We start from the raw sequence: 20,213 nt of genomic DNA, 5'->3' as shown, positions 1-20,213 counted from the left end.
GATAGTTGGATCAAATAATTTCTCCTTACCTTTCCCATTTGTTAGATTTAAACTTGTGTTTTTTTTTATAAATAAAATAAAAATAAAGACTTATTGCTGGCGTGCTCATATTGTATAAAGATGAAACTTATTGAATTAGATTCACCGTTGGGTAGGCAAAGGTCTTTGTTAGTATTTTCCTCGTAAAAAGAAGGGCTAAAGATTTTTGTTGTTCTTGTGTGCTTCACTTCGTTTCCAAATTTGGCTTTCTATGTATCATTGTGTTTTAATATTAACAATCATAACATTTTCAGCTAATTAGGCATTAACATGTTAAAAGAGTAAATTCTATAGATACTCCGCATTGTCCTACATTAACGCCCATTAAAAATAAAAGATCAAGATTATTAAGAGGTTTTAAGTACAAAGACTATGACCAAATTAAGAACACAATCATCAAAATTGAAACTAAAACAACTAAACACACTAACATCTAACCAAAAATCAAAATCCCTCTCCCGAATATCGTTTGTATCAAAATAACACACAAACCTTTAACCAAAATAAAAATAAAAAATCTGATGGGTAAAATTGTAATGGTAATGCTTTCTGAATTAGGGCAGGGGCCGTTGGCCCAATAAAAAGGCCTACAGAGGGCACCCTAAAAAATCACAGGCTTTGAGTTAGCAGGCAGATAAATCATCATCGTCAACAATTTGGGGTTTTTGCTTCAAAAGACCACCATTGAACTACAGACCCTAATTCAATTCAAAGCCTTCCCGACTTGAGAGAATAAGTTCCCCGAATGCCCACACACATGGCGTAAGCTGAAAGTACACCGCTCGCTCTGGCTCTGCTTCCATATCTCTCTCTGTCCTCAATCATCACAACACAAAAGCCTTCTTATTCTACCGCCGAAAATCCCTTCAGCTTTCATCGCAAACCCTAGAAGATGTCGGGCGGGTTCTTCAGGGTGAGTTAATTATTAGTTTGATAATTCTTGTTTTAATTAGTTTTTTTATATGTTGGATTTAAACTCAATTGCCTATCTTTTGTAACTCAGATCTTCTCGTTTTTAAACTCTTAATTACTGAATAAATTCCTTTGTAGACATTGATAGTTGCAATATGTGTCTGTGATTATGTTTATTCAGGGTACGTCCGCTGATCAGGACACAAGGTTTTCCAATAAGCAAGCTAAGCTGTTGAAATCTCAGAAGTTTGCACCTGAATTGGAGCATTTGGTTAGGCCCTTTTCCTGGTTTTTTTCTTCTAATTTAATTGACATTTTATATCACATATATATTTTATAATTGGCAAAAATTGGATGTGCCTGTATTATGTGTTGTAGGTGGATACATCGAAGGTGAATATGGAGGTTATGCGCCCGTGGATTGCTAAACGGGTAACAGACCTTCTCGGGTTCGAAGACGAAGTTCTTATCAACTTTATTTATGGTCTTTTGGAAGGAAAGGTAATGTCATGCACTATATGATTTGTTCTTTATTTCATGGACTGAGAGTAGCTGCTAGTTATACTGTTCAATTTCACTTTCGCTTCATTATTTACTTGACATTTTCATGTTGTTAATAATGGTGGTGAACGGTATGACTTCCCATGAAATTAAATGTTGACATGGCCAAAATTCACCCAGACGTCAACTGATAGCTAAGGCGTGTTACTCTAGTTTGATGATTTATTGTTAAGACTTGTTGGTACGAGAGCCCTAGGTTTGTGCATTTGCGGTTGATAGTAGTGTTGTTTGAACTGCATATGCGTGCTACAATTTGCAGGTAGTGAATGGGAAGGAAGTTCAAATTTCGCTTACTGGATTTATGGAGAAAAACACTGTGAAGTTTATGAAAGAGCTTTGGACGCTTCTTATCAGTGCACAAAACAATGCTAGTGGTGTCCCTCAACAGTTCTTGGATGCCAAACAAGAAGAAGCACGGACAAAGAAGGTTAATATATGTATATATATAGTGTCAAATCGTGTTCCGAATCAGTTGAGATGATACAGCTTTATTAACGAAGCTCTGGCATGGATTGTTATAGGAGGAGGCAGACAGGTTTGCAAATGAAATTCAGAGAAAGAAAGATAAGGAGAGGATGGAGCAACAAGAGATATTGAAGAAGATGGTAAGAATATTTATTCATGCTGGAGTTGCATTCTCTAGAGATGGGTTGTTTGGTTTTAACTTCAGTTCATGTTTTCATGCATTCAGCTAGCTTCTGCAATTATTTGGGTTCATACCTTTACCTCAAACTACTGTAGGAAGGAGGGGTTGATAAGAAATCAAGCAATATTGCGTTGGAGCCAAACTCAAAACATATGTCACCAAGGACTTCAAATGATCTTTCTGAGGATGAAAGAGGAAATGAAAAGCGCAATGGTGTGAAGGCAAGGAACAAGTAAGGGATCGGGATTCATTTTACCTTTAGTAGAGTTGTAAGATCTGTAGTCTACCTATGTTTACATTCATGAATATAAATTTTTTGTGTAGGATATGCCATTCGTGTATAAAAATCCTAGCATTTTTTTACAGTTCTTCCAATTTTATTAACCATTTGATCTGAGTATGCTATGTGTTCTTACTCTTCCAATATATGGAATATTTTATCCATAAGGATTGATTCTGTACACCATCAGATGCGAAAGTTCCCTAACTTTTTTTTTTCTTTCGTTTATTTTCCTGTGAAAAATAAAAATAAAATTGTTCTGAAGGTTATTTGCGCAATCGCCTGCAGGGTTTCAAGATCTCCAAATTCAGGAAATTCATCTGTGTCTCCTAGGTAATTATCTTGACCATCATTTTCTATCATTAATTTTAAATATACTGTTTGATTGCAATAGAGCACATCAATTTTCATTTCCATCATTTTAAACAAAGGTCCACCTCCTAGGTCAATCAGCAGGTCATATTCTAATACCAAAAGTTATGCCGAGAATGTTTTGTTATTACACAAGAACATTTCATCATTCATTCTGTTTTGATTCTAAGGTTTTCCTATTTCGGGTTCGATTTATTTAACGAAGGATTAAATTTTTTGAGATATGCATTTATGAAGAATTTCTAATGTAATGTTGATAACTTGATATTGGATTTCCTTAAATTTTGGATCTCACTGTAATTATAACTGTCTAGTGAAAGACGTCGGTCAAAAAGTGTTTCCAAGTCACCAAAAGCACAGAGACGGTCCATTTCTTCGGAAAGAGGTTATCGTTCTCCACCAAGACGGCCTATTACGACTCTTCGGAGGCATTCACCCGAGGGATCACTCTCGCCGAGAGGAAGATCACCTTATTCGAGGCGAAGATCTAGATCATATTCCCCACAAAGATCACCCTCTCCTTATCGGCGTAGATTACGTTCTCCCTATCGGCATAGATCACCTTCTCCTGGTCGTCGTCGAACGTCTCCACTTGTTAGACGTCGGAGATCACCCTCACCTGTCCGACGCCGCAGATCACCCTCACCTATCCGACGTCGCAGATCACCCTCACCTGTCCGACGTCGCAGATCACCCTCACCTGTCCGACGTCGCAGGTCACCCTCACCTGTGCGGCGTCGCAGGTCACCCTCTCCTTTGCGACGTCGCATGTCACCTTCTCCTGTAAGACGTCGCAGATCCCGCTCACCTGTGCATCGCAGATCTCCCTCACCTGCACGACGGTGGTATCGAAGATCTCCATTGACTTCACGCAACAGGTATGCATCTCCAGTGCAACGTAGGTCACCGGTTCGTGGTGGTAGGAGATCACCAACTCCTCGGAATAGGTCTCCTTCACCTTATGTCCGAAGTTCTGCATCTCCTATTCAGAATGGTTCCCCTTCACCAATCAGGGGAACAAAGTATCAGAGATCTCCGTCACAATCTCCTCAAGAAAGAACCAGGTTTATACCCCTTGATTTTGTTACAATTCTGTTTGTTTTTCTGTTGCATAGGCTTTAGTTTGTTGCATTGCATGCCAGGTTTTAGGACATTATGCAAGTGGTGTGTAGTTGTAGTTATTTTATGAAATTAATTTATGACAAGGTCTCCTCGTAGCGGCTTCTGTTGCATTTTCAATTAGTTCTTAGCAACCTATTTATATTATAAGTCATGTTGGGCAAATTTTGATCATTTTATAAATTACAAAATGTTACAGGTCCCAATTTTCTCCTGTGCCACGTCAGTCCTCTAGCTCTCCCGGATCACTGCAGAGGGAGTCAAAGAAAGAGAAAGATTCCCGTAAAAGAGCACCAGATTTGTCGCCATCACCAGAGAAGTCTCGCTTACTGTCAGAATCTCCACCAGGTGTAAGGAGTGCTAGTGAAGAAAGGAGGTATTCATCTTGGTTGCATAACTGATTCATATGATCTTATGATGTTAGTTTTGATTATCTGGTTATTTTTCGGTGCTTACTTTTTTTTTGCTGCCTTCAAAGATCCTCTAGTCCTTATGAGAGTCCGGTGCGACGACCAAGGGAGCAAATGACTCGTAATGTTAGCTCAAGTCCTCCAAGGAAACCAAGAGAACAAAAGCTTCGTCGTGGAAGTCCAGAAATAAGCGAAGAGTAAGAAATCAACTATACTAGGTCACATTAGAATTTGAAAGTTTATTGGAATATTCTGGATACTCTTTGTTATCAACTATCATCACAGCGTTAGAAATTCTCATTTTTTCCAATTCATCTGAGTGATTCTAGATTTTTGTTTGTAGGGAGGATGGCGATTATAGACCTAAGTCCACAGAGAGAAGATCAAAAAATACATCAGTGATCGGTAAGCCGATAGTTTCTCCTGCTAAGGTTCATAACAAGGAAGACTACTCTCCTGAAAGAGTAGCATCTGGTCATAGATCTACTGAATCTCGGAGTCGTCTGGATAATATGGAATTCAGAAACAAAGAGCAGGAGATGAGGAGGTAAATATGGCCTCTGACACATCTTATAATGCATATATGATTACTTGGAAGTACTTAGTTTTCAGGCCTGATATTATTACATTCCTGACAGTGGGAAATCCTCTGGGAGGGGGGCTCCTGGAACTCCTGAGCAACAAAAAGCAGCAACCATGTCAAAGGACTCTCTACCTGGTGAGACTCAACAAGCATCATATCCTAATGAAGGTAGAAAGACTGATGATAAGAAACGCTCTCATTCGAAGAATTCCAAGGACTGTGACCGGCATCACAAACCTGGATCTGTACACTCTTCAGTTGAAAAGGTTGATCATATTAATCAAAGTGGCACTTTTGATTCTGGTTCTGAGGAAAGTGACAAATGCAGAGGTGGGGATAAGGAAAAAAGAAAGAATAAGAGATCAGAGAGGCAAGCAGTGACTTCAGATGATGATTACAGTAATGATTCTGAAATAGAAGACAGGAAGGGCTCTAAAAGGAGGAGGAAAGAGGAAAAGAGATTGCGGAAGGAGAAGAAGCGCCGAAGACGTGAGGAGCGACGCCGCAGAAAAGAAGAACGTCGTGCAGAGAAGCTGAAAGGAAAGAATTACAGTGATGCTTCTGCTTCAGGTGGTGAACATGTAGGCAGGAGGGAGCTTCATTCAAGTGACCATGAAGAGGCAGAGGCTATTCAGAAGAAACTTGAGATTGAGTTACGCAAGAAGGCTCTCGAATCACTTAAAGCAAAGAAGGGCATCAATCACTAAATTTGTTACTATGTTCAGACATTGTGATGTTATTTAATCTTTTCAATCCTTTTAAGCAGTAACATTTCAGATTTGCTAGGAATTTGAATGAGAGTATTTCTATGTTTTGTTTACTGTTTAATGTAGTCTGTGTTTACTGCTGGCAGCTTAAGTGGATAAATGAGGATTTCCTGAGCTATTCTCTTGAGTTCAACTTTATGCAGACCTTGCTGCTAGATTTTCTGGTAATAATTGTCTTTGTGAATATGATTTCTTGTTTTATGGGATATCATCATCACATGGATGTGAAGCTCTGAGATTGCCTTTATATCTGTTGTCTGATTTTCTGATTCTTGAATTGGGTGTTAGTTTTTTTTTTTTTTTTTTCAACTTTTAATTTAATTTTTGTTTTTATTTGACATTGCTAGCTTGTTTGATGTGCAAAGTTGGTTACAATTTCAGGTAGTATTTGTTCTGGTCTGTATGATTGGCTGATCTTATTTCTTTCTTACGACAAAAAGAACCTGAAGGTCTTATCTGTTTCATTCATGAGGATTTACTAAAATTAGCTTTCTGGTTAATTGGTAGATGAAATTTATATCAACTAGGTGTCACCTACTTGAGCAGATCATGCGCAGATCCACATTTTGACCATTGGTTCAGGTAAAGTTTTCTATTCCTTTACGGGCTCTTTTAGAGGAACAACTCAGTGTCTTTTGGTGAATCCTCTCTCTCTCTCTCTCTCTCTCCCCTCTCTTAGCATATATATCGTTGCTGCTTTCTTACTTTGATTTTGTTTAAATTTTAAGGATGGAAGCGTGAGAGTTGTTCCTGGGACTTAATTTTTGTAAAATTCTCCATGGTGCTGTGGTCTTGGATTTGTCTGGTCCTCGTGTTGATACCGACTGTAAGGTTGATATAGATGGTATACCATTTATGTATATGAAATGATTAATATTATATGAGAACGGAGGTGTTAATCTTCACCTTAATGTTCTTTTCTAACTGTGTTTCACATCTGGGGTGAAGCATTTAATTTTGATAGGAAAAGTTTGTTGATTGGATAATTTATGACCCTAATATACGTTTCCATCCTCTGGCAGTACTGATGAATGTTGCAATTTCAATATGAATCTTTGGATGCAGTTTTTACTTTCTGTTTTTAAAATACCTTTTAATGGTTGGTTGTGAAGTATTTGCTGCAACTAGCTTGGCATGGATTTCTGTTAATTTTCGAACTAAATGGCACATCTTGAGGTACCGCCATTTGTAGAAGGATCTTTTAGGCTATATCATTAGCTCTTTAAGGTTAGTAGATGGTGTTTTGTGTTACTGTTCTTGATAATTTGTTACTCTAAATGGTAGTAGCGTATGCTTAAAGCATTTACATGTTGGAAATGTGAAGCATGGATGAGTATACTTAATATGCTGTCTGACTTAAGCACAATTATGAAATGAGGCTTACCGACATTGGTGCTGGTACCTTGGTTGGCTCAACGAAGGAGAAGTGGGGTTAGAAATAGGAGTACAATAAGCATCAGCTTCATATTTTGGTTTGTATGAGAACTGATCTATTTCGTAGTTAAGATCTCGGTGAGCATTGAGAAATCAACACTGATGTTAATTCTTGATATTATACTAGTATTATTTTGCTTGCCATATTTGTGGGGCTTAGATTGGTGTCCTTTTAGTTTTCCCACCCCCGCCTTCCCTGCCTTCGTCTTCCTTGGATGTTTCCTAGCAAAACTTCCATTCAATGGGTTGTAATATTGTGGCATTTCAGGTCATTCCATGTTCCCCATCTGATTTAGTTAATAGTTATCTGTTTGAACGCTAATGTTGCCAATTTGAATCTGTGTGTTGTTAATAGTTATTACCAATATGGTAATGGTAATAGCCTGGTTATTCTTGTTAGCTTGGAATGTTCGTTTAACTTTCTTGATTTTACCATAGTTGTGCCCCTTGGGGCTTGCCGGTGAATATTGAGTTCACTATTTACTTTCAAGTTTGAGGTTGTCTTAACGTTTACCATTACACATCAACGTACTTCCCGTGGTGCTTCAATGAAAATGACAAAATTATTGACATGGACGTTAGATCATTTAGACGATATTATATGTCGGTGGGCCCATGCCTATCGCATTATTTCTGTGGTGGCATCAAGCATTGAGTGGATAAAATCGTTTCCTGGTGTCCAATTTTCCTCCAGTAGATAGAGCATGCCACGTGGCATCATTTTATTTGCCTGCTCCCATACACTTCCCATCCAGATAATATTTCGGACCAAATGCAATTCAGCTGCCACAGGCTTGTGGTGTGTTGGGGTCCAGTCAAGACAAGAAATTAGCCATGGGTGTGCAAAAAAACTGAATTGTGAGGGAAGAGGAGCCACTCTTTGCATCAATGGCTGCGACTCTCAGTTCCAATTCATTTCTTCTAACCTCCACATCCAATTCAAGAGCAACCACCACCCTCAAGAACCCAAGGCTCTCTGTCTTGGCCAAGAGGGCTGGCCCCTTATCCGCATTTCGGTTTGGCAAGTCCGGGGGCGATGGTTCGTCGTTGGACGAAGGCCAAGCTGATGATTCCACCAATTCCAGCTCTTTCCGGTTTGATTTCGGCAAAATTCCGGATGTGAAATCTTTGATCCCTGTTGTGAGTCAGCCTTCTTTAGGCCTGTCATTTGGGAACCCCAGAACCAAGGACCCTAGAACTGTGTTTGTTGCCGGTGCAACGGGTCAAGCTGGGGTTCGCATTGCTCAGACTCTTTTGCGTGAAGGTTTCAGTGTGAGGGCTGGCGTGCCTGAACTTGGTGCTGCCCAAGAATTGGCTCGTGTTGCTTCTAAATACAAGGTTAGCTTTCTCGAACCAATCGAATGAACAACGTGAATTACACAATTTCGTACCAAACTTTAGAATGGCCCCTTTGGCTATGGACTAATAGACAAGCAAAAGAGATGCTACCTTTTGTTTATAACTTTAGTGGTAAAGTACTAATTATTGAAGAAGTTAAAAAGAAACTTAAATGAAAGTACAGAGTTGCGGTTTGATCAATTTTTATTTCGTTGTCAATATTTTGTCAATAGCAAAACGTATCGACATGTTATCGATACATCATTATTAACACATTATCAACATTATTGATGCAAAAATCTGTCATTTAACAAAGGACGGACACCTTGTTGAATTTCTGTTGCAAAAAATTGTTATGTAAAATGGATAAACTATGCCCTGAGCATTTAATAGCATTGGTCCTAACATTTTTGCTCCAACTTTCATCAACACCGTAGATCATATCAAACGAAGAATCAAAACGCATCAACGCGGTTGAATCCGTCTTCCAAGATGCCGAGGCCATTGCCAAAGCCATCGGAAACGCCAGCAAAGTTGTCGTCACAATCGGCCCCAACGAGAACGGTCCAACGACCGAAGTCACCCCATTAGACGCTTTACAAGTAATACAAGCTGCCCAGCTGGCCGGCGTTGGGCACGTGGCAATAATCTACGACAGGAACACATCGGGTGTATCAACTTACAATGTACTAGATGGCCTCTCTTCATTCTTTAACAACCTCTTCTCGGGATCTCAGCCGTTGACTGTAGCTGAATTTTTGCAAAAAGTCATCGAAACGGGTGTCAGCTACACGTTTATAAAAACAAGTTTGACTGAAGATTTTTCGCCTGAGAGCTCATACAACGTTGTCGTTTCAGCTGAAGGAAGCGGAGGTGCAAACGACTACAAAGTAATGTAATGTATGCAATAATAGTGAAATGCTTTCATTTGATTTTTATTTTCTTTTGTGTTGACATTACCTTTCCTGATAATATTGAACATTGCACACACTAGGTAGCCAAGGCTCAGATTGCAAACCTGGTGGCCGATGTTTTCTTAAACACTTCTGTGTCGGAAAATAAGGTACCTCGTCTACTTGAAAGTAAATTTGGTTCGGTACTTTTGTACCACATTTTCGAATCACATTGTTGACTACATCTCTTGCAGAGACGAAATTCATTTGAAATCAATCTATTTCAGCTGGTTTCAGCCTTACGAGAGATGTGATCAAAGAACATTACTATTTGTGGTTTTCTATATTTTATTTTATGGGTATGTACAAAGTCATATATATACATTAATTGGTTACTTATCTAATTGATTAAATATTTCTGGGAAAGGTTGTGGAAGTGTATACTGATCCATCAGCACCCTCCAAGCCTGTGGATCAGCTTTTCAGGTACCTTAGAGCACAAGTTTTTGCCGTTATCGAATTGAAAGAGAAATATCCAAGTCTTTATTGTACAATGAAATTTGATTTACACAAATCTTCTGTTTTCATTAACTTTGAATCTGGTTAATTTGCTATTTTCTCCATTAGTCTCTATATATTTCTCATGTTTATTGAAGACTAGTGGTGAATTTCATCAAGTTGTGATGGTAACTAAATCAAATTCATAAATTGCGCAAGAATGATCTGCTTTTGATGGAAAATTGTCTGACTTTGTGTGTGTTTTAATTGCCTCTAGTACCATCCCTGAGGATGGAAGAAGGAAAGCTTACGCAGAATCAATTGAAAAGGCAAAAGCAGAGGAAGAGGCAATAATAGCTGCTGAGAGAGCTCGCAAAGCAGCTGAAGCGACGAAGAAACTTGAAGAAGAGGTAAAAAAGCTGACTGAGCAAGAAGCTCGAGCAACTACTTTAGCTGAAGATGCTCAAGTGAAGGCTGAGGCTGCAGGGGGCACAATAGACAGCCTCTTCAACAAGGCAAAAGATATTGGCTCAGGGCTGTCCTGGGACAAGTTTAGCTCACAACTTGCAGACACAGTTCAAAAGTCTACAGAGATACCAAAAGTGCAGATTGCCACTGTCCGAGGACAGGCAAAGGCTCGGACTTTACCTCGGCAGAAAGCGGTTGCCAAGCAAGTTACAACTCCAAAACTGGCTTCTTTGAAACCGAAAGAACAGCCAAAGCCTAAGGCCAAGCAAACGGATGAGAACAAGGAAGTGAGGAAGGTGTTTGGTGGCTTGTTTACGCAAGAAACTGTGTATGTCGACGATGACTGAGGCGAAAACTGGCCAAGTACCAGGGTTTAGTAGTATTTATATGTCTTTGTTGTTATTGAAATTTGAAAGATGGTTTTATATATGAGTTCCAGCAAGTAATATCTGTACTGGTTGTCCTTTCTCAACGAATAAGGAAATAATCTCCTTCATGTTCTTGTTAATACTCAAATCAACCCCTGCTTTATGCATGCAAAAACACGGTATGAATACACTAAATTTACGTCACGGTGACGTATATTATGATCACAGTTTCCGGTCTTCTGTTGCTGGGTGCCAAATGAACTCGATAAAAAGGTTTTATTAGTCAAGATTTTCAAAAATATTATGTCACGATCGAAATGGTGCTTGTTTTATATGTTGTCTTCATCACCATGTAGGTAACTTCCAATGAATCTTGTACTTGCCTAGCACTGTCTTCAAAAAGAGAGTGATTTGAGTATTCAATTGTCCCTTCCTTATGCGAACAAGAAAGTGTAGCTTGCTAACAAAGCTTTTAATTTGTGTTAATTAATTGACACTTAAACAAGTATTTTTAAGCTTTTCCTGGGTCAACTTGAAAGAGAAAGATAGCAACAGCAACGATGAGGACAACTATGAGAGACAATTAGCAAACGACAAATTGCCCTGGTTGTGAAAATTTAGCAAATTAATCATTGATTTGCTAAATTTTGTGTCTTAGGTTGGTTGACACACACACACACCAACATACGTAGTCTTTGGCAATATTTCTTGTGTACATATTGATCAACGCGGCAATGTCGACATATATAGAGAGGTTCTATTGGCTCAAGCACACCCAATTATTAATCCTTAATTATCTTTGATCGATACATTAATCGAGAAATAATAATACTAGAGTCATCAAATAAGGTTTTAAAGTGAGTCAAAAAGAAACAAATAAAACACGACCGCATCAATTGGAATATTATGTTAGTGCCTCTAGTATCACACATCTCTAATAAAATTTCAAAAGATAAGTCGTGACATTGAAGCTCAGGTTCCAAGGGATTTTTGGTTTTTACTATGAATTCGTGGAGATATTACCAAAAAAAAGTGACCTCATTGGTTAATTTGATTGTCAAGTGGGTTATCGCATTCAGCTGACTTCATCTCTCCAAAATTTGGATCCTTACCAAGTTACCATTCAAATGAATCGTTTTTACTTCTTCTTACTCTTCGAACTCTTCTAAAGACTGAACTGAACATTTTTAAAACTAATTATTTAGTTATAATTAATTAATTATCTTGAGCATTTGTCTATTTCTCAACCATTACCTCATCATGTTTTAACTCTAGAATATATAATAGGATGCCCTTTGCCTTGGATTGAAATTTTTTATTTCTTAGTCTCGATAACCGTGCACTTTTTCTCTCTCAGGCTCACGGAGGTAAGTTTAGGGCTTGCATGAAATTTGAAAACAGTGCATGGTGTAATCATAATGAAGATAAGTATTTTTGTTTTTGTTCAAATGAGGGCTAAGATCTGGCAAGTGCTCTGCTAGCTAGTATGAGATACATAGAAGATTCTCTAATAAGTATTTTATTTTAAGAATCGGTTACATATTTCTAATTTCGACCGTTGAATTATATGTTTGTTACATATTAAATCTACCAACACATCTAATGAATGCAATCTATTATGTAACCAATTCTTCATTTAAATACTTATTGTCTCCTATGTTTGAATATTCATTTTTTATCTCTCCTTTGATTAGAATGGCTTGATTTTTTCAAGCGTATTTTTGATCAATCAATCTTAATGTCTTATAGAGTTGAGATCGATTCTCCCATGTTTGAATATTCAATTTTTGATATTCATTTTTGATTTTCCTAAATATTACCTCTCCACGTGTGTCAATATGTCTAATTTGTCACTTGTAGACAAAATCAAAATTTTTTGTTGATATTATCTCTAAGTTAGATTACTTTTGCAGCTTTTTGCTATATGCTGCACAGTTTTTGACTCTTGCCTTTTATTGTAAGCTCATAACCTTTGACATTAATGGAATTATTAGTTGAGGTGACACACCAAGCTGTCACACACACATAATACTAAGGGGGTTTCAAAAATCGCAAAGATTTTTCTTCCTTAAGTTGTTTGGGGAAAGAGCAAAGAAATATAAAAACCTTGTGGTTCATGTTAAAATATATAAAATAATTAAGGAAGTAAATCATCTAATTAATCAAGGAAATAAATCTCCTTGATTAATTAGGATAGCTCACGTCAACAGTGCATGCATCACATAGAGAACCGATCTATTTGATTTCACTTTTTTTTAAAAAAATAAATAATTTTTTAAAGATATATATGAACCATGTACATGTACATTTTTGGGAATAAATGTTATCATATATACATTTAAATCCTATTAAAATAATAGCTAAGACCAGGAATGATAGCTGTTTTTTTTCTTCTTCTTTTAGGATCTTTTCTATTGAGAGGGGCGATAACATATTAAATTCACACACACTACATGGATATTAGAACTCGGACCCAGGACCTTTCCTAAGAGGAGCATTTGCTCCAAACCACTATATACTATGGGGTCCTTTTGTAGAAGAGTTGAGCAAGAAAAGAAAAATTGAATAAGAATATAAAATAGGATTTATTGACATCTTTCTTTCAAGTGATATATAACTGAATTACATGAACTCATCAAATCAATTTATAACACTAAATAAATAGAACATGAATGCTCGCCACAATCGCCTAACATGCATGGAAGAAGCCAACTGTATTGATGTATAGTATTGATCTTTTCAGGTGTTTGAGAAAAACCAAAAAATAAACCCCCTTTCAGGTTCAATGCAACATTGTAGCTAATGAAATAATGCTTGTGCCTTTGCTTCTATAAAGACATAAAAAGAAAAAAAAAAAAAAAAAAAGGAGAAAACAGAGTTGCAGTCCCTTGTAAAAGTTAAATAAAATACCAAACGAATTCAAAAGATCTTTACTTGTAGTAATATTCCTATTCTACTGGACAATTCATCCACTGCATATAAATCATGCAACTAATCGCTAATTAGCTTCCCAATTCAAATAATTAATCGTCAAGAATTAACATCGATAAGTAATTAGGAAAGAGAGAAAAAAGGGTTTGCAGAAATATGATGTTAAGTATTTTAATTAGACACACATATTCACGATCAACACTTATTTGCAAAATGCATGCAGTACTGATAAAAGCAGTGCAATAAGAAAGCAAACGGGAAAAACTTATATATACTAATTGACTACATTAAGCATCTGGCTGTAATTTTTTTTAACACCTAAAAGCACCAACTCAATCTTTCTGTAAAATCGGCATCCTTTTTGCTTAATTATATATTTGTGAGGCAGAGACTAGACTTCTGCAGAAAGAAGGTAGAATATATTTGTGAGGCAATCATTAAGTTTAGAAGCCATGGCTTCACGTGCATCTAGGGTTTATGTCAAACGTCTTCAGCAACTAAACCCTAATTCCATCGACACAGCAAAGCCACAGTGCTTCAATTTCTCATATATCCTCATTTCCGTGCATACTGATTCAATGTATTTATATTTGAAATCAATCACTGAAACGGATCGAGTTTCCCTTTACTTATCACTAGTTTCAGTTTCCTGGATGGATTGTTAAGGCCAAATTTGTAATAAATCAGTGAAGGTACGACATGTGGTTCAACTTAAAACAAGATATAAAATCTGCCAAAAGAATCAGATTTCTTTTATTTGAAGATATGAACAACTAATAACTGGACCTTTCCCAACACCAAAAGGTTAATTATATGATTTCACAAGTAAAATTCTATGCACAATACCGATAAATCAATTAAGAATCTACAACATAAATAATAAATATAATTAATATATATAAATGAGAGAAATTAGCGATACCGGGATTGAAATAGAGTAAATTAAATTCAAAAGAACTTTCTTGTAGTGTTTGCCTTTGATGATGAATCTTGACGCTCAGGCCCTAGCCTAAGCTCAAGGTCTAACTCTGAACCCGATGGCTGCAAACCCTGATCCCCATGAGCTTGTTGTAAACCCGGATTTTCGTGAACTCTGGCCTGTGATGGTGCTTGAGAAAATAGTGGGAGTTGTTGTTGGACTTGGTGGGAAAGATGGTTTGGATCAATATTATGCCTCATGGTGGCATCACCTTCTTTGTTGAGAAACCAAGGCCATGTCGATGTGTTTCTTTCAGCATCATGACTAGGCTTAAGCTTATTGTGTTCTGAAGAATTGATGGTAGGAAGTATTGGAGAAGAATACGAGGAGGGCATCTTTGGGATGTCCAAAAGTCTTTGCTGTTGTTGGTGTTGTTTAGTTTCAATAGTATTTGATGAGGAGACTTGCTTGAGCTTGGCTTTGTCTTTTCGGTGAATGTTCATGTGCCCTCCTAAAGCTTGCGCATTAGAAAACCCTCTTTTACAAAAAGTGCACTCATATGACTTTGCTGCTTGGCTTGCACCTTGCTTATCATCCGAGACCTGCTCTGAGTTTTCTTGAATTGCCTGATCAGACTCCATTTGTGAGAGAGAGAGAGAGAGAGAGAGAGAGAGAGAGAGAGAGAGAGAGAGAGAGAGAGAGAGGGAGAGAGAGAGGAGAGAGAGAGGGAGGGATGGGTCAACTGGCTGGTAGTGAAGAATTATATTTATTTAGGGAGAGAAGGAAGGCCTGCATTCTAGATATTAGTGACCTGTTAATTACCCAGCATGCTCTCTAAATAATTTAATTATGTTTTGATCGCTAGCATGCTATATATGCAATTGAAATTGTACCAAAGGACAAAATAATTACAAAACTTAGTCATGTTAAACTAGACTGGTCACTCTCTAATTATATATTAATTATATATATATTTGTCTTAATATTTTATATTTATTACTAAAGAACAAAATTATTTTGTATCTTTTCTTTTATATTTATTTCCAACTTGTTTTTCTTTTTGGTGTCTCATGGTGGAATTAATCACATATGTACACTATATATACAGAATCTAAATCAATATTTAAAAAAAAGAAAAAAAGAAGAAGCATTGGTACTACTAATATCAATAATATCAACGAAATATCGAGGATATTATCGTTTTTTCAGGTCACGGATATTTCGAAACGTACATATATTGTATAAATATCGATAATATTAACGATAATATCGGAAAATATCGATGTCGATAATTTCGCTCACACTTCAGCAATATTTTGTCAAAATATCGGTATAATATCGCTATAATATCGAAAATATCGAAAATATCGATGTAATGGAAAAAATGAAGAAAAAAACACAAAGCACACACACAAAGAGGATTCAAACTCTTGCCATTTCACTCCTCCAACGCTTTAACCACCATGTTGCTTATGTTTTTATGATAATATGCTAAAATATGTATATTTATATTATTTTGTTTTGAACAATTACATGCAAATCTATTTTGGGGGTTTATCATTTGATGACTACTTTTCACAATACACTTACTCTACACATAGAGATGATGAAGATAGTGAAAAATTTGAATCTCATAAGAACTCTATGTGGTATTAAGTCACTCATGTATTTTACCATGCAATGTATAAAGTGTAAAATATTATAGTAAATCATTATATATAATATAAATTATTATGGTGTGTTTAATTTTTTTTCATTAATTACTACATATTTTCTATACTCACAGTGTTTGTCAACTTGCTATATAATATACTTAAATCAGTTAACCCATCATGCAATTCATTTCATTCCAATCTTTTGTGATAAACTAATAGATAATTAATTGAATAAACATCCTCCAAAGTTTCAATAAAAATTTCCAAGTTTTTCTTATAATTTCAGTGGTTTTAATTCAATTTTTATCGATATCGATAATATCTCGATATTTCCATCGAAATTTTTGTATTTTTGGACTACCGATATTTCCGATACTATCGATATTTTAGACCTTGCTACTACATAATCTAGTGTATTTTTCCTTTTTTCACATTTTTTTTCTTTCTTTTATTGGGGTGAAGTGATAACAATTGTTAGACAACCGATGACACATATTGATAAATAATTCACAGAAGATAATTTGTTTCAGCTTGATATGATGACTTCAGTCTGTTTCTTTGTTACATAAAGGCAGGAAGTTGAAGTGATTTACTATTAGTTCCATTGTTTTTGGGGGGTGATTAATAGTTGATGGTTCGAATTATATATGCTCTTGCTCTTGCTCTTTGAGATTATTAAGAGGATAAGGGGTTTTGGAATTAACTCACGGACCAAATAATCCCTCCCCTGTGTGTGTAATACATTAGCCACGACGTACATATATATACAACAATCGTGACATGAAATTATACTAATGAATATTTAACTAATATCTTTTGGTTTAGTGATATTTGTCTCGTTAACATTAGAAACTTAGAATGGTTTATCAAATCCTCCTCTCCTTGACTTGCAGGTTTGCCACAGTCATACAGAATATCCATGGCCGTATTATATCTACATGATGTACAAACTATAAAAAAAGAAAAATTTATGGTAGTGTGTAGTTAGATAAATTAAGCTCACCAAATGGCAGAAGCTTTTCATGTTGATATATTTGGTACCAACCTAGAGCTGCATGCACAAATGGCACACGTATATTTATGTTTCAAATATGTATTCAAATTCTCAGCTGTGATTTTGATGACAAACTTGTCTAAAATATCATCGCCTTAATGTTTGATTTATTCCAACATTTCTAGTCCAACGTTTGTTTGTTTAATAGTGCTGGGGTTATTTGGCCGACCTTAATTAGTGTTATTTTATTGCCAATTGACAGCCAAAACCTTGGTAAGCCTTTGATTTATGAGCAAGTCCGCCAAAATCCCACAAGCTGGTAACTTATGTTATAAATTTATAATGTTATTTTGCAGCAGCAGCCACAGAAATATGAGAAAATAGAATCTGGCAATTATATGTGAAATATGAAATCTTCCTGTAAGATCCAACTGGCACCTTCTCAGCCCCAGATCTTTGCCACGTGGAAGCATACAATATAATGTTTAGGGAATACGATAGTCATTCTATAGTAAGGGCCTTATATATAGCCTTTAGGTGAGGGCCTATCTCTTAAGAGATAGGTTTTTATTAAGAGATAGACTCTCACCTAAGAGCTGATAACAATAGAGAATATTGAAGAAGAAAGCAAAGAAAACTTAGAAAATTTTGTATTTATTTTACTTAATGAATCCATTATGTTGTGAATTTTAGACAACCTAAAAAATGGAGATCATAAAGATTAGTCTAAACACAAATTATACTCGCAAGTGCACAATGGTCAATCATAATTTAGTATGACAAATACGAGGTCATTCCCAGGAGGATTGAGTTCAACTTCCGACTAGTCTAACCTAATTTACTTCACAAAATACTTTAACTAGTCTAATTATATAAACAATAAATTAAACACGTAGCACACTCACATAAACACAAAGGGGTTTTTAAAAGAATGATTTAATTAACAACGAAATTAAAAGACAAAACATGTAGAAAGTCACGAAACATAAGGATGAGAAATTCAAATTAATAAAAGCACTAGGACAATGAATTCACCATTACTAATCCGATCTAGCATCTTATTCACCTACCTATTAATTAATCATTTGATGTCGCCACTTAGTTTTCCTTTTTCATGAATTGCCTATGGTATTTAGGCTAACTCATATATTTCTACACGCAATTCGCCAATAGTATTTAGGTCAAAAATCAACACATAGAAACTCATTAACATCAATGAAAACCTCTAACCAGCACGTAAACCCTAGGAGTATGGTATTTACTCTAGACAAATTACAAATCCTAATCATAAGAAGCAAGCCTCAAATTAAGTATGGTATTTACTCTAATTTGCATCCGATTAACTCAATTAAAAGTTTAGATGGTGATCAAGCATCAAGATAATCAAGCAAGTTATTAAGCACAGTGATTAAGAATCCAACATCAAATGGCAATCAATAGACAGGTAAAATAAGAAAACTAGATTATCATACTAGGGCTACATCATACCTTAGAAAAAGAAAATTAGTTACACATAATCATAGAATTCGATATAAACAAAAATATAAAGAAGAAATAATAAAACTTAGCCAATGCGGTACTCTTTCAACATCTCCAATTTCTCATAGTCTTTGCTTGACCCCAAATGAGTTGTTTCTCATGCATAAATAAAACACTACACGCCTATTCCTACCCTAGCTGGGCTTTTACAGTAGCCTAAAAATAAAGAAAAACCTAATTAAAACATAAATCCTAAATGAGTAAGTAATTGACTCCTCTTCATACTTAGACTGGGATAACACGTTAGTTACTTTGCATGCACATTTAGGGTTGTTACTCCTATAAGAAAATTCGGGAAAAATATGTAAATTCTAGGTCTTTGTCTTATCTTTTCAGCCATATATCGCATGCCTTGAGGAAAAATCAGGAAAGTCTTCAAATAATCATTCCTTCCACATCAGCACAGTTTTGACAGGATTGCACCTTATGCTCACTTAACTTCAAAGACTGCTCTCATTGGCTACTCCGAAAATTCTAGAAAAATTCAACAATTATCTTCAAGATCTTAGCTTTTATCTCCAACTGGTCTTGTACTAAAACTCCACCAAAAGTCATATTTCCGTTGAAAACAATTACTTGCTCTAGAAACTGAAAATTGAGAAAATAAAGTAATAAGTCTTTTTAAAATCAAATTCTCCTACAAAAACTAAGTATAAAGAGTACACAAATGTGTAAGTTTATGGATTTATCAGATTATAGTGTCAAGCTCAGCTTATATACCTAATAACAATCTTAGAGATTAAGTAAACTCATCTGAACAAACTAACAAATTCTATAACAATACTAACATGAACACATGACCTTCATGTGCTATTCTAACAACCTTGAGCTGACCTAGACAATATAGTCATCATTCCTCCTCAAACCCAATAACAAATTCCATAACAATACTAACACGAACACGTGACCTCCATGTGCTATTCCAACAACCTTGAGTTGACTTGGACAATACAGTCATCATTCCTCCTCAAACCCAGCTGGGGTTCTAAGTTCTAAATTTCTACAATGTCTCAGAAACATAGGACCATGCAATCCCTTTGTAAAGATGTCTGCCACTTATTCTTCAGTAGGAATATACTGCATAATCAAAGTCCTTTCTCTGTACTCTTTCTCTTACAAAATGAAAGTCAATATCTAAGTGTTTGATCCTAGAATGGTATACAGGATTGGAAGTTAAAGCAAGGGCTCCCACCTGCCTAAAGGAAGCCCATCAATTATTATCATCTTCATACAAGCAAGTCTACTTCTCTCTTTGCTATATGTATGTCAAACTAAGCCTCCCTTATCAAATGAAAGATCATTTTGTTTGTTGTCCTCTTTCAATGGAGAACCCTAGTGCATTGAACTTTCAAATGTTGCAATAGTATTAATATAGATGTGCCATTTCTTACAGGATCACATGCATAAGATTGATGGCAATAATAGCAAGAAGCTCTAGGTCCCATAATACTCCCCAGTTCAACCGAGTTCTTATTAAAATGCTTCCA

General features: G+C 36.1%; 3 protein-coding genes and 1 long non-coding RNA gene across 4 annotated transcripts; 3 read left to right on the top strand and 1 right to left on the bottom strand.

The window, feature by feature from the left end:
* Positions 1–610: 610 nt before the first annotated feature.
* Positions 611–5,807, top strand: LOC103321983 (splicing factor PWI domain-containing protein). Its single transcript, XM_089042321.1, has 12 exons — positions 611–952; positions 1,133–1,222; positions 1,330–1,452; positions 1,772–1,939; positions 2,034–2,117; positions 2,254–2,390; positions 2,727–2,771; positions 3,125–3,874; positions 4,129–4,305; positions 4,408–4,536; positions 4,683–4,886; positions 4,978–5,807. Exons 1-12 carry the CDS (start codon positions 932–934, stop codon positions 5,627–5,629), a joined length of 2,580 nt encoding a protein of 859 aa, XP_088898447.1. The 5' UTR covers positions 611–931; the 3' UTR covers positions 5,630–5,807.
* Positions 5,808–6,130: 323 nt separating this feature from the next.
* On the top strand, positions 6,131–6,713 carry LOC148921409 (uncharacterized). Its single transcript, XR_016122556.1, has 2 exons — positions 6,131–6,271; positions 6,418–6,713. It is a non-coding gene; the product is annotated as an uncharacterized LOC148921409 (long non-coding RNA).
* Positions 6,714–7,881: 1,168 nt separating this feature from the next.
* Positions 7,882–10,828, top strand: PTAC16 (plastid transcriptionally active 16). The gene is made up of 5 exons (XM_008223826.3): positions 7,882–8,461; positions 8,899–9,351; positions 9,456–9,524; positions 9,782–9,840; positions 10,130–10,828. The coding sequence occupies exons 1-5, from the start codon at positions 8,012–8,014 to the stop codon at positions 10,665–10,667; spliced, it is 1,569 nt and encodes a 522-aa protein (XP_008222048.2). The 5' UTR covers positions 7,882–8,011; the 3' UTR covers positions 10,668–10,828.
* Positions 10,829–14,567: 3,739 nt separating this feature from the next.
* Positions 14,568–15,179, bottom strand: LOC103321962 (uncharacterized). The gene has a single exon (XM_008223816.1). It carries the CDS (start codon positions 15,177–15,179, stop codon positions 14,568–14,570), a length of 612 nt encoding a protein of 203 aa, XP_008222038.1.
* Positions 15,180–20,213: the final 5,034 nt, after the last annotated feature.

The sequence above is a fragment of the Prunus mume genome, linkage group LG1 (genome assembly GCF_029339155.1).
Source record: "Prunus mume cultivar Tortuosa linkage group LG1, ASM2933915v1, whole genome shotgun sequence".
Taxonomy (NCBI): domain Eukaryota; kingdom Viridiplantae; phylum Streptophyta; class Magnoliopsida; order Rosales; family Rosaceae; genus Prunus; species Prunus mume.
The sequence above is the reverse complement of the archived record's forward strand: the minus strand, read 5'-3'. Positions and strand labels throughout refer to the sequence as shown.

Excerpts from the sequence above, each read along its gene's own strand:
- LOC103321983 (XM_089042321.1), top strand. The coding sequence starts at position 932 with ATGTCGGGCGGGTTCTTCAGG. Across the intron at positions 1,940-2,033 it reads AAGAAGCACGGACAAAGAAG|GAGGAGGCAGACAGGTTTGC; the intron begins GTTAATATATGT and ends GGATTGTTATAG. Across the intron at positions 2,772-3,124 it reads AATTCATCTGTGTCTCCTAG|TGAAAGACGTCGGTCAAAAA; the intron begins GTAATTATCTTG and ends ATAACTGTCTAG.
- PTAC16 (XM_008223826.3), top strand. The coding sequence starts at position 8,012 with ATGGCTGCGACTCTCAGTTCCAATTCATTTCTTCTAACCTCCACATCC. Across the intron at positions 9,352-9,455 it reads GAGGTGCAAACGACTACAAA|GTAGCCAAGGCTCAGATTGC; the intron begins GTAATGTAATGT and ends TGCACACACTAG. Across the intron at positions 9,841-10,129 it reads CCTGTGGATCAGCTTTTCAG|TACCATCCCTGAGGATGGAA; the intron begins GTACCTTAGAGC and ends AATTGCCTCTAG.
- LOC103321962 (XM_008223816.1), bottom strand. The coding sequence starts at position 15,179 with ATGGAGTCTGATCAGGCAATTCAAGAAAACTCAGAGCAGGTCTCGGAT.